This window comes from Leuciscus leuciscus (assembly GCF_965113295.1).
Source record: "Leuciscus leuciscus genome assembly, chromosome: 21".
In the NCBI taxonomy this organism is placed as follows: Eukaryota; Metazoa; Chordata; class Actinopteri; order Cypriniformes; family Leuciscidae; genus Leuciscus; species Leuciscus leuciscus.
Window position 1 is genome coordinate 10,786,210 of NC_138745.1, and position 17,012 is coordinate 10,803,221.

Consider the following 17,012-nt stretch of genomic DNA (forward strand, 5'->3'; position numbering starts at 1 on the left):
CGCGAGGCCGGTGGCGTGATTACTGATGATGAACAACACCTGTGACCTCTCACGAAGGAGGGGGAATTTTCTTTGCAATGTTAAAACGCACATCGACCGATCACTTGTTTAGCGTTCACGTAAACACTACATTCAGATTCACCAATCGGAATGAATTCAGTTAGACTGAAACAAAAGGTGTGCATGTAAACAATGAATGGCGACTGCAGAAAGCAAAAGCCGAATCCCGGACATTTTGGACGATCTCGACGGCCGGACATGTCCGGGAAAAAGAGGATGGTAACCCCTACTACTCAGCTTTCTCCACAGAACAAGAGGCTGTTAGCTTAGCTTCCAAAGAAAGACGGCTGACACTATGTGTACATTCTGTGAGGGAGATCCCACCCTCTATGGGCGGGTTGAGAACATGCAGGAAAGCTCCTCCTACTGGCTGTAGTCTTTAGCCTCTGGCCAAAAAATCCTCAGATGACGCAAAATGACGATTTTTACGTCATAGGAGGATTTTTTCCAGACAAAAAATACATAAATCTCTCGTCTCAGGGGGATATGAGGGTGGAAAGCGTAATTCGAAAATACTACAGGTTTTCTACTAATACAAAACTTAATGCTAAATCCTGAAGTATCCCTTTAAGTAAAGATCATGTTCCATGAAGATATTTTGTAAATTTCCTACCGTAAATATATAAAACATTTATTTTTTGTGTGTCAATGCAGCACAATCGCGAACATAAATGGACATCTTCAAAGGCCATTTTCGCCATGTTTTTTTTTTGTTTTTTTACCCTCAGATTCCAGATTTTCAAATAGTTGTATCTCTGGCAAATATTGCCCTATCCTAACAAACCATACATCAATGGAAATCGTATGTATTCCACTTTCAGAGGATGTATAAATCTAATTTTCACAAAATTGACCCATGTGACTGGTTTTGTGGTCCAGGGTCACAATTTACTGATAGATTATCTAATTTACTGATATATAATGTTAGGGATAATGTTTAATCAGCTTGTCATTGATGCAAAATAACCCCCGGCTGGATGACTGTATTATCCTGCTTACTACATGATTATTTACCACACAAATAAATAAAGGTACACTAAATATTGATCAAAGTTCAACTTTTTTTATTTTATTATGTGAGAAGAAAGAAATTGTGGAATGATTCAAGAATGTTAAACTAGCACAGCTGTGTTGTAAATCATTCGCTGAGGAACATTACATTATTATACATAGTACATAAATTCCAAAATAGGTGCATTGGACAACATGCCTCTACCATGCCTCAGCTCATTTGAATTTAAAGGAACAGACACAAAACTGTGCGTTTTTGCTCACCCTCAAAAATTGACATTTTATTAAAATGTTTAAAAATTTGTGGGGTATTTTGAGCTAAAACTTCACATACACACTCTGGGGACATCAAAGACTTATTTTACATCTTGTGAAAAGGGCATTATACCACCCCTTTAATAAAGACTTGTTATTGTGTGGTTCCTGCACAATAATAACCAGCTCCATATGTATAGATTGTCTGACATAGTAAACTTGTTCGGTATCCCACCTGGAACATGCATTGTCCTTGCAAAGTGAGCGCTCGTGTATGAGTCCCGTGAAACATGAGTCACAATAAAAGAGCGCAAAGAACTAAATTGAGATGGTTGCTTCAGAGAATGCATTTTTACCGAATGCTTGCTGCTTTTTTTCTGGCACTATCGGTTAGCTTCAGGGTTGGGTTTTGTGTAAGTGATATATTATTTTCAAATGCGCTAAAAAATTTTTTTAAAACTGCCATGCTATGCAACCAACAATCAACCATGCAAACAACCAACTTAAGGAAATGTTGCCAGATTCACACTCATCTGATTGTCTGAATTAAGACGGATTGCTTCTATTATTCTCCTCATTTGTAAGTCGCTTTGAATAAAAGTGTCTGCTAAATGATTAAATGTAAATGACATATTTTTCGGATAAATCTTTATGCACTTTTATGGAACGTTTACACCACAGATATGTGGCCTACGAAAGATCATTTGCGTTTTTGCACATACTGTACATCCCAACATTGTCAAATGATCCCCGTTAACACGGATCCGTGAAAACGACTAAAAACAGTAGTTGCCAGTAGCCAGTAGTTGGCAATGATACTGTGTAAAGAAAGACTACATGCCCACTAAACACATAATACGCATGCAAAAATTCGCGTTTTTGTAGTTTACACTGAGTTTACGATTAACGGTATCATTTTTTCTTGCACTTTCAAAAGCATCTTGGCATCTTCATGCCTCTAAAAACCTGTTGTCGTATAAAGGAGTGGCCAAAATGCATAAAAAGTTTTCTGTTTTTAGTTGAAAGCTGTGTGTAAACGGCCCCATAGTGCCACTCACTGGGCATTTTTACTTTGAAAGTGTCACGAGTAAGGAGCAACGTAATGTTTTGCAGAAATTACGCCACAGTCACGTTTTTCCAATGAGCTTGTGTTCTACATTAATAAATCTATACTCATTATATTGACTCTCGACCTAATGTATAATGTCTTTTATTGTGTTAATTTGTTAGTTAACAGCTATTACAATTTATTTTTATTGGAATTCACAAAATGGTTCTTATTTATGACAGTTTGGAACTAGATATTTTAAACCAACAGATAAAATTACAACAGATCCAATACTGTTTATTTGGACTTTTGTCTCCAAATCTGATTGATTCTGTGAGAATCTCTTTGAGAATCTTTCTTGGTTATTTAGTAATGCATGTTTTTGCATCTGTGTCTTTCCAAATGTAACATTTTTCAAAAGTATCTTTCCCTCAGTATCTGCACTTGACAACCTGGTCCCATTGAGACTTCCTTCCCCATTTAATTTACATATGCTCCATCTTTCGTCTTTATCTCTTATTCTCTCTGTTCTATCAGTGGCTGTGATCAGCCGGGGTTCAATCCGTGTGTGATGGGTTTATTTGCTCTAATGATCAGCTTCACCGTCAGTGGGATGAGCTAATGAATACTAGAGTGTGTTTGGAGCGGCTCAAATCTGCTGATATAGCGGCCTGTGTCCTCTCAGCTCTTATCAAAGACATTTAAATGCTAATCAAGGGCCACAGTGACCCCCAACATGATGCCTGATGGGCTTCAGGGGGGCCGTTATCTAAAGTGTCCTGTAGTTAAGTGCTCGTCACAAGTGAGAGTCATGTACAATTAGTCTAGTAAATTAATCTACTACTACTACAACAGAACAAGATGTAGTGAGCATATTTAGTATTTCAATGATCTAGGAATCATTGGTTTGCTCTACAGCAAGACCACAAATCTACCACACACACTCTCACTATCTAGGCCAAATACACACACACACACACACACACACACACACACACACTCCGCCTCCTCTTTTTTTCTCCTCTTTGATATGCTGATCTTCTTCTTTTCTCTTTAATGAAGAGGTTTGGAAGTTATCCATTTCATTACCCCCAGCCTGTCCCCCACAAACACCCCCCGGGCTCCGGGGTATTTGTCATGGGGCAGTGATGGGGCTTTGTTTGCTGGATTTCTGATGTGCTATTAGCATCTGAACTGACTTTGATAGGACAGGCTCATTTCTACATCTCACGCTTATCCAGAACACACACACAAAATGGAGACATCAATGTTACTGTGAATATCAGCTTAATGTCACATGCCTATCAGTGTGTGAAATATTTTATCCTCTGCATGTGTGAAGGTTATTTCGGTCTAGTGTTGGTGTCCCATATTTTGCACTTTTTAGCTGCTATAGTTTCTGTTAGGTTTCAATGCAGATTTCTTGTTTTAAAACAGGGGAAAGAAATGTTTTCCTTTAAATTATGAAATGAAAATGGATTGACTTTTAGTCTCTGAGATTGGGGAATCTGCAAACCTCTATCACAACTGACCAACGTCCACAGATTTCCACTGCTGCACCATGACAATAACACGACAAACGTAGCACATCACAATCATTTTTTACTCTTTTTTTACTGTTACAGGTTTTAAGAACATATATTTTCAAACACAATAAGAACATATTTTCAAAACAATAGTCAAGTGATTCATCATTTAACTCTAAAGCTGACATGTTAACCCTTAAATGCATGAAAGTTTCTCCAATCGTTATTACATATTTGGGTCTTTAGTGACCCAGAACTATATCTAACACGGATGGATCACTAACTGCCGCATTGGTAAAAAAAAAACTCTCCTGAAATTTTAATAACAATTACAAAAGAATAAAATAAAGCATATTTTGTTACCTTTTTGAACTTAGAAGGGTTCAATTTGAGCAGATGCTTTTTTCCCATTTTTTTCTTGTTATATTGTTTAAAATGAATAGATTGAGGAATACTAAGAAGATTAATGTCTAACTTTAAAAATGTAATGAGGAGGAGGGTAGTGAACGATGTCCCTGGTCAATAAAGACCCGAGGTATGCGTTATATGGGAGTTATATTTGATGCTCACATTTTAACATGATTGTTCTAAAAAAAATATCTATTCATAATCAAGTAAATCTAAGTTGCTTGCAGTCCAGTAAATGTTCACAACATGGTAAAATACGTGGCTTGAAATATTAATAGCATTATAAAAGATATTCTTATGTTATGTATGCCTATGTATAAAAAAAAAAAAAACATTTAAGATTTCACAGCAAAAAGACATGTGTTTCATGACCTGAAGGTGAACATTTTTAGAATTATACTAATAGGCCTTTTACTTACTAAAAAAATGTAAACTATCAATCAGACGCCAGAAGGCATGTTGTAGGTTGTGTACAAACAGGTTTTTCAGCAAAGTTTTGATAGTGTTGATAATTTATAAGTTTTAGAAATGAATGTATCAAATATTATACAGTAGGCTTTATAGCTTTAATTACAAGCAACGGTCCGAATTTAAATATATAACAAATACAATTCAATTCACGTATCGGTTCCTCGTTCATGCAGGTTTAATGGGCCAGTGTGAAGAACTTCCTTTTCTGCTGTGTAAACTCATGGAACGGCTGCAGATTGGACACTAGCTCTGGTCCCACTGTTGGAAAAGGGGCTTCTGTCTCTACAACAATGCTAACTGTGTGTATCTTGCACAAATACAATCACACTGCTGTTTGTATGCTGTGTATCAGATGTGTTTTGATGACCTGGGGCAGGTCTCAAGTGCATGTCATGTTTGGGGGAGTGTCATAACGCATAGGACACAAACACACACATGAAATCCATTCAAAGTGTCCCCCTCCCCCATCCAACACTCACAATGGTCTAATCCTCTCCAGCAGCTCTCAAGCCGAGAATGTTTCTTTTTTGGCTTACTCCAGCTCAACATCACGAGAATGGGCTTTTACAGCTACTTTGCGATAGATAGATGGATGAATGGACAGTGAGTGTGCATCAGAAACCACAGCATCTTGTGAATCTGCTACATTAGATCAGTGTGAAATAAAGTAAAACCATGATCTTACTCTTACTCTCTCTCACCGACTATAACCCTATTTGGACAGGTCTGGTTTTTACAGAGGTCAGGTGATCTTTGTGATCTTAATCCCGTCTGAATTGAACAAATCTGTCTCTCACACAATATTGGTTAAAAAAATACCTGTTTTTCAGCTAAATCAGGCGTCCTATAAGAAATCTAATCCCGTTCTAAATAGGAACGTCTGTGATTGTGGTACGTTATTTTTTCCACAAGCTTCTCGTCATTTATTTTGACCAACCCGTTTATTTTGTAACTAAAGCTAGATTTCTTGTTGTGCCTGATGCACCTTCATTATGGATCTAGACCAGTGGCCAGTTGCATAAACATAGCCACCATGTTAATAACTAGTCTGACCTACTAGCAGGTAGCCAATGGGTAATGAGTCTTACTTTTTTAATTCAAATTTGACCAATCTACGTTTTGATGTAATTTGACATAAAAAGTTATGACCAGTCTTACATTTTTTTTTATTAAGACTAGTCTAAAGAGTTTTTGCAACCAACCACATAATTTCACCCCTGCTTCTAAAGTTTATTTCCAACATGCTTCAACACTCCTTCTTGTGAATTTGCAGCAATCCTGAAGACCTTGATTAGCTTGTTCAGGTGTGTTTGATTAGGGTTGGAGCTAAACTCTACAGGACAATGGCTCTCCAGGATAAGGGTTGACCTCTAATCTGGACCATTTGCCAGCTTTCTTTATAGAACTGAAGTCTCATGGTATCCGGTAATTATTTTACAGATCTGTTTTACGAGGAGGGCGATTTTTTTATGAATGTGTGCGATGTCACTCATACAAAAACATAGGGAGTAAGCAGATTGTGCAAAAACGTACAAATGAGAACATACAAATTCACGTGATTTAGCTGCCAATTCGCCAAAATGTAAAATAGTGCCGAACTGCTTCTTTAAAAGGATAGTAGACCCAAAAATGAAAATTTTACTCACCCTCTTGTCGTTCCAAACCTGTATGATTTTCAAGATATTTTGAGGAAAGTTGGTAATACATTTTGTTTTCCATTGACTTCCGTTATATGAAAAAAAAAGAAAAAAAAAAGAAGAAAGTCAAAGGGAACCAAAACTGGTTGATTACCAACATTCCTCAAAATATCTGTTTTTGTGTTCTGCAGAAGAAAGAAATGCATATAGGTTTGGAACGACATGAGGGCACAGTAAATGATGACAGAATAAACATTTTTGGGTTAACTATCCCTTTCATTCCAGGTGTAAATGGTGCCTACGTTAGTGATGTATGGTTTCTCTATGAAAAGACTGTTTGGGTAAAGGTGTATATTGGTCATTACAGCATGTAATGGCTGCCGTACATCAGCTGCATGCCATAAAGACCTCTTGCCAGAGCAGCAGCGTGTGCCATAAATGCTTAAGCATGCACTATAGGGCACATTAAAGGGGCCATGCCTCTCTGTGTTTGAGAAATGATGGGTCAGAGAGAATAAAGCTACAATGCAAGGCCGTGTGGAGGTCTGTTGTGTGTCCAGAAGTCAGTTGTGTGTCTAGATTTATTATGGCTGTTACAGCTTTGATGCACTTAAAGCAATAGTTCTCAAGTTGTTGCATTTCTTTCTTCTGCTGAACAGAAGAAGATATTTTGAAGAATGTGGGTAACCAAGCAGTTGATGGGGGGGGGGGGGGGGGGGGGGGGGGGAATACTATGGAGGTCAGTTAGGGCCCATCAACTGACATAAATATTCTTCTTTTAAGCTTTTTACAGAGTTTGAAAGAAATAAAAGTTGATTTTAGAAGTCATTTTTACATATATCCAAGACCTCAGTAACATGTATGATTGTTCAAATAGTAGTAGTTACAATAAAAGTTAGTTATTTCACAATTCTTCATGAGCTGAAAAATTTTCCCACATCACCAATCCCAGATTCCTGATTTCATCCTGCCTAGTTAAACCACATCTTAAAATCTAATGCACAGGCTCAATGATCCAAGAGCAGACTAGCTCAGAGCTTGTCCCTGTGGGCTTAGTTCACAGCTAGAGTTTCCTCAGTCTTTCCTCCTTTTGGCATTGCACTAAAAGATGAAAAGCTGTGTTTGGTTTGAGGAGGGATTTATTGGTATTAGAACAACACAAACTGTGTGGCGCTTAGAGGCATGGGCGTTGGAGGAAGTCAGACCCAAATGATGTTGCAATACTCCAATTTGTCGTTCAAACGTTACAAATGCCTCAAATTTATTTTTGTTACTGCACCAAAACATAAGATATAAATTCTGAGACTATTTTGTTGGGGAAACCTAAATAACGCATTTACATTAAGATCAAATCAAGAGTTGTAGTAGTTCACTCAAACATTAGATTTAAACATTATGATAGTTCAATAGTGCTGATTATTGATATATATACGTCCTTAATCATATTAATTCCTACTTTTCAGATTCCAGATTTAGACTGATTTAGGAGAATTTTGACCTTCCTTGAAGATCCTGGATGAGCCCGCAATTTATGTTACCCAAATTAATTTTCAAAATGTTTAGAGCTTTTAAGATTGGGCTCCTAGAACTCTGCATGAAAATAAAGTGTGCTCTTCCAGGGATCTCAGAGTTCAACATCAATGCAAGCTTTTATTTCTGTCATTTTACACTTTTCCACGGAGAGACCTTCTGAGAATTTATTCGGGTAGGAACGGCAACCTTGAAAAGACCAACCTAATGCATTTGAAAAAGCTGCATTTGGCTGACGACAACCTATGTGTCCCGTTTAAGGCCAAACACTATTGTCCTGGTTTTAGGGCACCTTTCTTAACATCCAGGAAATAATATATTTTAGTGTGGGTTATAAAAATAGTTTAACACCCTCAAAGGTTCTATCCACAATTACTGCCATTAGTCTGGCCCATAAACCCACCTTTACCCCTTTATCCCCCCTTTATCACCACACTCAAACACTGGCTGCCCTGTCATGGGGGGGAGGTCACTCATCAGAGCCTTTGTGTGTGTCTCTTATGTAATCTGCCATGTGTGAATGAGGTTTAAATTAAGAAATTGTTTTAGGATAAATGCACTTCTCTCAGTGTTGAGATATTTTACACAACACAATTAGGTTTTCACCCATCCTTCCCAGTGAGTCACAAAAATCTCACACCCCATTTCCTCTTTCTGATGAAGTTCATGCTAAATTAAACTCTTGAAACACACACATATTCACTCTCAGACTCCCTGTACAAACCGTATGAGGGATAGGGTTGGTTGCACCATTAAGCATTAATCTTAAACCTAGATTCAATTAAGGTTTATCTAATAATTCATCCATCCATTTTAGGGTCAGCGTCTCAGACCATAGGCAGGGAATCAGTTTCACCAAAATGTAAAACTTCTTCCAACTTAATCAGGGTTACATTTAGACATTGTTTTGATCCTGGTTTTAATAAACCTAGTTTAGTTGTCTTGCTCTTTTTAAATTTTGATTAAATAGATGTTTAAATGTCAGTGACCTTTATCTGTTTGTTTGTCTCTTCAATAATATTACTATATCAAGTGATATAATTAATATTTTTTTGAACTTTGTGTGTGACAGTGTTATTATCGTTAATTAAAACTACTGCGAGCAATTCAACTGCTATGATTGTAGAGCGGAGAAAGACTGGAGTGCCATAGAGGAATGCTGAGTTCTCTATCTTATCAGCAGGTACTGCATTAAAACACACACAGTTTTATATTCACCCTCTGCTTAGGATCACTGTGACATTTGACTCAGGAGTACACAACACTTGATATCCATTGACCCAAATTCACAACATACTGTGGACATACGGTGCTCACATTATGTTATATATTTCATTGCATTAGTCAAATAAACCTCAAAGCTAGTCTGCAAACTAGATGAGAGAGATTCACAGAGATTTTTTTTTTTTTTTTCTGACAGCGACTTTTAATCAGCTAGTGTTGCAGTGATTAGGTGCGTTCTCGCCATGTCGTAATTACCTTAATGATTTCTGAGCTGTAAAAATCCTTCACGGGCTTGTAGAACTTGTAATTACAATGTGTAAACTCTGAGAGCTATGACTTGTATCACCTGACCACTGCAGATTTAAAGTGTGCTCGACTTAAAGTGTGCAGACTGATCGGTGTATGACATTAAAGTACCGCGAGAGCGATTAGAAAGCATACAGAGCTTTATTTACATAATTATGACATGGTGTGAATGCAGGAAAATTAGATAAATAGAGAGCTTTGGTGATAACTTAGCGAATATTTAATTAGTACAACAGTAATTTCACGCTAGAAATGATATAAATAGTGGAAAATGTTGGTCAAAAACGCACAGGATTGTGGGATATCAAAAGAAACGAAGGATAGATCTGCTGCCTTCAGAAATCGGATGAAGGTCTCTCAGGAGACGTGAAGCTAACATTGCATTCCGACATGCCTTGATACATTTCTACTTTGGGAATGCATCCTCCAAAGGCAGCATTTTTAAGCTTTCAGATTCAGCCATGAAGTCGGTTCCCCTCAAGTTTACTCAGGTGTTCTAGCGGAGTATCCACAGGTGTAGTTCATCAAATTAACTGTGTTCCGAAAATGGGACCATGATCCACAAAGGGGCACAATACTCGTCTTTATTTTGAACAGCATATCTATTGATTTATCATTTCAGACCTAACAAACTTCTTTATTTTTGCTTGAAAACTTGGTTTGTGCTTTCTTTCTTTAATATGAACGCCACCTGGTTTTATATTTTTCGTTTTTTAATGCAATGACATTGTGTCAAAACACCTTTAGACTTTCAATAGTTGACAACCCTTTGCAATAAGGTTCCATTAAAGAAATTGACATCAACAATAAATGCTTTAGAAATATTGTTTCATTGTTAGTTAATGTTAACTAATGTTAATAAATGGAACATTATTGTTAAGTGTTACCGCTGAATCACTTTTCTATGACTTTTGAACAATGTTTTGCAAAACCAGGGTTTACAGACATCACATTACATCAGGACTTCAGGGTGCATTTTCAATTTCATCTCATGCACTGTGAATTCAGGGTGTTTCCTCTTTTTTGAGTCAACTTTTAAGTTGATACTTTCGATTTTTTCCATGGAGAAAAAAACAACAAACAGTGATATGCACAAAAAGCTGTAGGCTCCAAGAAGGTGTTATTGTTTTTTGACTCATCTGAGGTTGTTTCTCTGGAAACTTTCAGCGTGTCATTCAAAGGAAAGCTCTCTTTTTTGCTGTGTGTGGTTGTGAAGGCTGGTGAACAAGGTGGAACGCCTTTGTGTGGTGTGATGTCAGATGAGAAAGGCATGGAAGCGAATCGGTGTCATGGAGTGGGTCATTGAGAGGTGAGGCTGACTGCTTCCACGGGTTCAGCAAAAGTTCAGCTGCATAACATTAGGCAAATTAGTAAGGCCGGAATGGAGAGAGAGATAAATGAGACTTGAGAGAACTGAAAGGCCAAACTTTGAGAAGGAGGAATTCCTAAAGTTTTTTTTAAGAAAGGAAAACTTAGAGGACATGTCATAAAATTCATAAAGTGTGACGGTTTGACAATTTAGAGATGATATTCCTGTTTAGTCCTTCATCCTTGATGCATTTTTTGATGAGCTACCGCAAATATACAGCTGGAGTATATATGAGGTTTATTCTTCAGTTATGTGTGCTTGTCTAATACAACAACAAAAAAGTAATAAAAAAAAGTTTTCTCAAAAAAACTAACAAACAAAGTAATACAAAAGTTTTCTATTAAACTATGTTTAATCTAAATTCCAACATTTATTAGATATCCTGGAATAAATAACTGATCAAAAGGGTTTTGGTATAATGTTTGATGCATAGTGTGTGATTGTATGAATTTAAATTTCCAAATATTTTCTGCTGACTCAGCTGGTTTGATAGAACACTGAATAAAGCTCCTCTTGGATGGATGGATGGATGGATGGATGGATGGATGGATGGATAGATAGATAGATAGATAGATAGATAGATAGATAGATAGATAGATAGATAGATAGATAGATAGATAGATAGATAGATAGATAGATAGATAGATAGATAGATAGATAGATAGATAGATAGATAGATAGATGATCATAAATGTTAACTCTATCTATCTATTTCAATTATATTGTGGGGACATTTTACATTTACATTTATGCATTTGACAGACTTACATTGCATTGAAATCATTCAATTTCTCAGTTCATGCATTCTCTGGAAATCAAACCCATAATGACCACATTGCTAACAACACCATGCGGTACTGTTTTAGCTCTTTTCTTAGTATTTATTTATTTTTGTGTAGGGACATTCTAGGCCTGCTATATATATATATATATATATATATAATTAAAAAAATATATTAAAAAAAAACTTGCGTCATTAATTATTTTGCTTGACTAAAAAGTGAGAGCGACGTAATGTGGGCGGGACTTTGGAGATAGAGACGTTAAGGCGGGCGGAGATTGATGGCATATGGGCGGGGTCTGAACGCAGTCACTCGGTTCGTCACCGCGAATGGGCGGGGCTTATAGACAGCTGCTCGCTCTCGTCAAGATCTTCTCACACTCTCAGCAGCTCCGCGCGCACGAACACACGCTTACACAAGCTTATTAAACGCGCTTCTGTGTGCTGTTTCTAACTGGCAGGACACGATACATTTAAAAGGAACCTCTTTAATGTTGCTGCGCGAGTTTGATGATATCAGGGGGACACAAGAGAGACAAAATAATCACATCACCAAATCGGAGCTTCGCAAATAATTCTGGACCAAACTCACCTTTCAACACTGAACATTTCATGGATTTATTGATGCCTCGTCCGTTCAGTATTTTATTATTGTATTAATCGATCAAGATTTGGAGTAAAATGGAACACCGTATAGGCTATGCGGTCTAAAAGACTTCTTAGAAATTGCATTTTGAAACGAGGACATTGTTGATTCTTTATGTGAATATATTTTTGCAAAAAGTATTTTAGCGGACATTGATCGGACCGAACCGGATCTCTGACCATGCACACGCACTTCAGCTTTAGTTTTACTCGCTTCTGTAGTTCCTGATCTCCTCTGGGAATCTCTGGGATGGATCCATCTCTCTGTTAAAGCTCTATGTTGAAGTGTATAGTCGTGGCTGTTTCATTGAGGAATTGAGTCCGATCTGATCATGTATGAGAGTGTGGATGTGAACCCTTTCCTCATGATGGATTACTATAATCAGAGCAGAGGATGTCTGATCCCGGACAAGATGCCACATCCCTTCAGCTCATCCATCAGACATCAGCACTGGAGCGGATCCAACCACTGTACGTGCACTTTCATTCAGCAAAACGCTTTATGTTTCTAGAGTCTCCTGAACTAAACGGCATTCTAGTTCAGCGGATGTGATTCAGTCTGTGTCAGTCATTCATATAGCTAGCCTACTGATATTTAAATCCAGCTGGTTGACCCACTTATACACAAACACGGGCGCGCGCACACGCACACGCACACACTGCTGCTCCTGTCTGCATAGGAGCATGCAGATTTCCCCTCTGGATTTAACATGTTCGTTTATTTCTTATCAACCAATGGTGTAAAGATAACAATCGGACAGTTATACTAATATATAGTAATTCATATAAGCAAGGTTGGCTCTTGAGAGCTGCTTATGACCATTGACAGCTCGTTAACATGCTGAGCATTAATGGAACCAAGAATATGAATGAAATTCGAAGTAAGGCTAGAGACTTGTGACTATGAAATTGCGTTGCGCTTAATGATGAAAATGGTGTTTTATATGTGAGATGAATGTGATGATGAGAGAAAGGAATTGCACGATTTTTGCTTTTACAAATTTGAACAGAAGTCTAACAGGAGTTGATGTGGTGTAGCTTTTGGGGCCATTGTGGATGGTGATCTGGGGCGCGCAGGGTCACAGGACACATGACCTTTGACATAGAAACATTGACGTAAACTGAAATCTTACCAAAAGAGTGTCTGAAATATTCACAATATTGAGATCAAGTGCATCAGATTCTCAGCCAACACTGTAAAACAATTATGATCAATAAGTTATGACAACATATGTTTTAACATTGCTTTAGCTCATCAAAATAGGTTAAGCAATTTTCAACTTTTTAAAGTTAGGCTATACAAGATTCGAACTCGTGTTTTGAGTCAGTTTAATGTAATTTAAGTTGAAATGACTTAAACATCCAAGGTGATTGTACTTAAAAATTGAAGGCAGCATTTTTTTTTTCTTTACAGTGAACACAGGGATCCTCAGTAAATGAAAAATTCTCTAGTCACATTATACATTATTATTACATTATGCATAGTGGTGTTGACCTAGTTTCTCAGTTAACAACTTGTCCTGGATTCATTCAGTTATTGTTCAGCCCAACAAACACATTTACATTTGTTCATTCAAACTATTTGTACACTCATATTCTAAATCAAACAAAGATAAGCTATAGAACCAAAAATCCATCAACTCACACTGTAATCATCATCTCATTTTTAAGAAAATACTTTCAAAACCAAGGCTAAAAAAAAAAAGAAAAGAAAAGGTGGGTGATCATAAACATACATTAGTTATAATATCTCTTCTGGTAAAACATTTCCATAGCATCACTGTAGTAAAGATTAGTACATTTTGGTCAAAAGTGCAAGTTTTGTTGGAGGAGTATGGATAAGATATGCTTAAGTGTACTTTGAGTCGTCAGGAGACCCTCACTCTTGGCTAAAGTGCACTATAGGCCTTCTCTGATAGCACTCAGTTACATAACGAAACGGTTATGTGCCATTGCATGTGTGCTTTTACGTGCATCATTTACCATATTAAAATAGTGTTTGAATTATGATAAATTCCAATTTGCTTGATCAGCCCTTTATTTTTCTGTTTTGCAAGAGCACTCCACTCCCACATTTCCGGACATCTTTGAAACTTTAAAATGTACAACATTCATAAAGAATCTTGATACAGTTTGAATTTTGCAACACATTTTTTGGATGCTAAAATATTATTTCTCCTGCCATTTGTGGTTTCTGGCATATCTAATATAGCGCAATAGGGATCGTTCACTTTTTTGCCAGTCTTGGTTTTGGAAGTATTTTCTAACTTTCATGCCATGAATCTAACCAGGACTGAGTTGAAACACAGCATTACAGTATTTGATTCCAAGCATAAAGTGTTTGAAAATATACAAAGTTATAATGTTGGAAGAACAGTCTGAAGAAGGTCTGTCTTGAAAGGTTTATATATGATCACTAAAATTCGTAATTTTTTCGTCATTGCTGAACAATCGAAGACGGCAAGTTTTTGACAAATAACGTGGGAAGGAACTTTTCCTTTTTCAACCTGATTTTGATGAAATATTCAATGACGTATCTCAATTGATACTGTATAAGCTCATAAAACTGCATGTCTCATAATTATCTGTGCAGCTAGTTGTTGAGTACATTGATTCGACATGTATTGAGCAGCGATAGGTTTATTTCTTATACACCTGCACGATAACTCGCTCATGAATAAGAGCGAGAAATGAGGGTGTTGATGTGTTCGTTTGGTCTCATTCTTCAGACTGACGGCTCAGGGTCTTTACGGGGGGTCAGTCTGGATCAAACAAACTTGATCTTTGATAGTCGGCTTCTCTCAGCGCTGAGGATGGGTTTCCAGAGAGATTACACACCTCAGCGTGAAGGAATGTGCTGCCTCTTATTCACATGACAGTCACTCACACACACACACACACACTCCCCTTCACGCTGTACCCACAGACCTTTACACACACTCTCCTCTTTACACGCGTACAGTTCTTACTAACATTCTCTATTTTTAAATTCTAGTCATGAATCTCATGGCTTTGCACATTCACATGCATTGTTGTGCCATGTGATGTGTTGTCTCTCTGAGCTCTTATTGAAGAGAGTGTGTGTGTGTGTGTGTGTGTGTGTGTGTGTGTGTGTGTGTGTGTGTGTGTGTGTGTGTGTGTGTGTGTGTGTGTGTGTGTGTGTGTGTGTGTGTGTGTGTGTGTGTGTGTGTGTGTGTGTGCGTGTGTGTGTTTGTGTGTGAGTGACCGATGGTATATTCCAACAGAAAACAGCCTCTCCTTCTGTATGTGTACCAAACTGTTAGCCATGTGCATGAATGCTTATACGCATATCATTTCTGACTAGCTGAATTAAAACTATAATAGCCCTCAAGTGTTTGTGAGAAGTTCCTACTTAAGAATTTGGAAGGTGATGAAAGTATGATGTGTACCGATGCGGTGTGTGTTCTTGTCATTTTGGGTCAGAGTTGGGCATTTTCATAATTCAGTCTATTAATAAACGTACTTATATACACAGGAAGCTTTTAGCACTGTTGCGGCTAAATTAATAACAGGATGTGTATTGACACTTTAGCACTTTATTCACAGTGTTGTGTGTTAAATGTTTTGTTACACAAGCTTGCTGTCTTATATGCAGCAATATGCAGTTATTCAACATCCTTAAATTGTAAATTGTTCAGTCAATATTGAATTAGCAATATATATATATTTGTGCTGGGGGTTTTTTCCGCTTGATGGACCAAATTTGTTTTTTTCCAAGGCATGTTTATAAAAGCTACTTAAATATCCTAATTTAACTAGAGTTATCGTTCTTTATGCGAACAGGCCTTTATTATGTTCAGCTGACATGCAGGAATTCAGTCCGATATTAAGTTCTCTGAGAAGGACTTTAGGATTGAGTGCTCTGGAAGTCTCTCTGTTGTCATTGACTTGCTTATGTCAGTACCGATTCATTGTAGAAGCAGCAAAAGATGAATTTTACCTCGATGTTTGACTTGGAAGTTGCCAGATAATGGGTGATATACATTTAAAAAAAAGAAAAAAAAAAGAAAAAAAAAGTGTGTGCTTTGCATTGCATTTGAAGAAAAACATTTGTGCATTTGTGGCTGGTTGTTATGTCTTTTTAAGGTTTCTAGGGTGCTTTCCTTCTGACCCAGGGCACAAGAGGCCATCCCAAGTCTCTATGATATTCTGGTTTGAGATATGGTTCAGATACCTCTTTTAATGTAGGCTACGCCTAAGTTTTTTTTTTTTTTTATCGTCTGCCAGATGTTTAGTAAGTATCCTCTCTTATGCAACCTGAGCTCATTCTATCAGTCTTTGGAAAGAAAAGAGACACTGGTAAATACATTTTTTGATACGATTAACTGCTTCTTCAACCGGATGTCTTTAGAGGCTCTTGTATAAGATCGTATCTCAGGTAATGGCAGTTGCAGTGTGACAGAGCCAGACTCGTTTAAATATTTTATATATATGCCTGTTCCACTTATTTTTAATCTCAGTAATCTCAGACAACTTAATCCAGAAATTTAAATCAAATTTTTTATAAAAAAAAATACACTGGTCCATCCAACCAATCAGAGCACATTGTGCTTTTTAGCAGTGGGGGATTCATAGAGACCAGAACTAAACTGAGCATTACTGACAGACTGGAAAGAGAGGTGCTGCAACAATGTAAAATTTGTGTATATATATTATATATAATATATATTAAATCAAGCATGAAAACCTATTCTAGTAGACCCTGAAAACAAAATCAAGA

At 37.2% G+C, this 17,012-nt stretch overlaps 1 protein-coding gene across 5 annotated transcripts in view; it reads left to right on the top strand.

Annotated features, from left to right (window-relative positions):
- raraa (retinoic acid receptor, alpha a) overlaps nt 1-17,012 on the top strand; it is a 197,207-nt gene that overhangs the window by 147,935 nt on the left and 32,260 nt on the right. Inside the window, exon 1 of one of the 5 annotated variants that reach the window (XM_082152279.1) lies at nt 11,977-12,742. The exons of the other annotated variants lie outside the window; for them this stretch is intronic. Within the exon in view, the coding sequence (XP_082008405.1) occupies nt 12,604-12,742 (139 nt within the window). The 5' untranslated portion in view covers nt 11,977-12,603. Of the gene's footprint in view, nt 1-11,976; nt 12,743-17,012 lie in introns of those variants that run through there. 5 annotated transcript variants of the gene reach the window in all.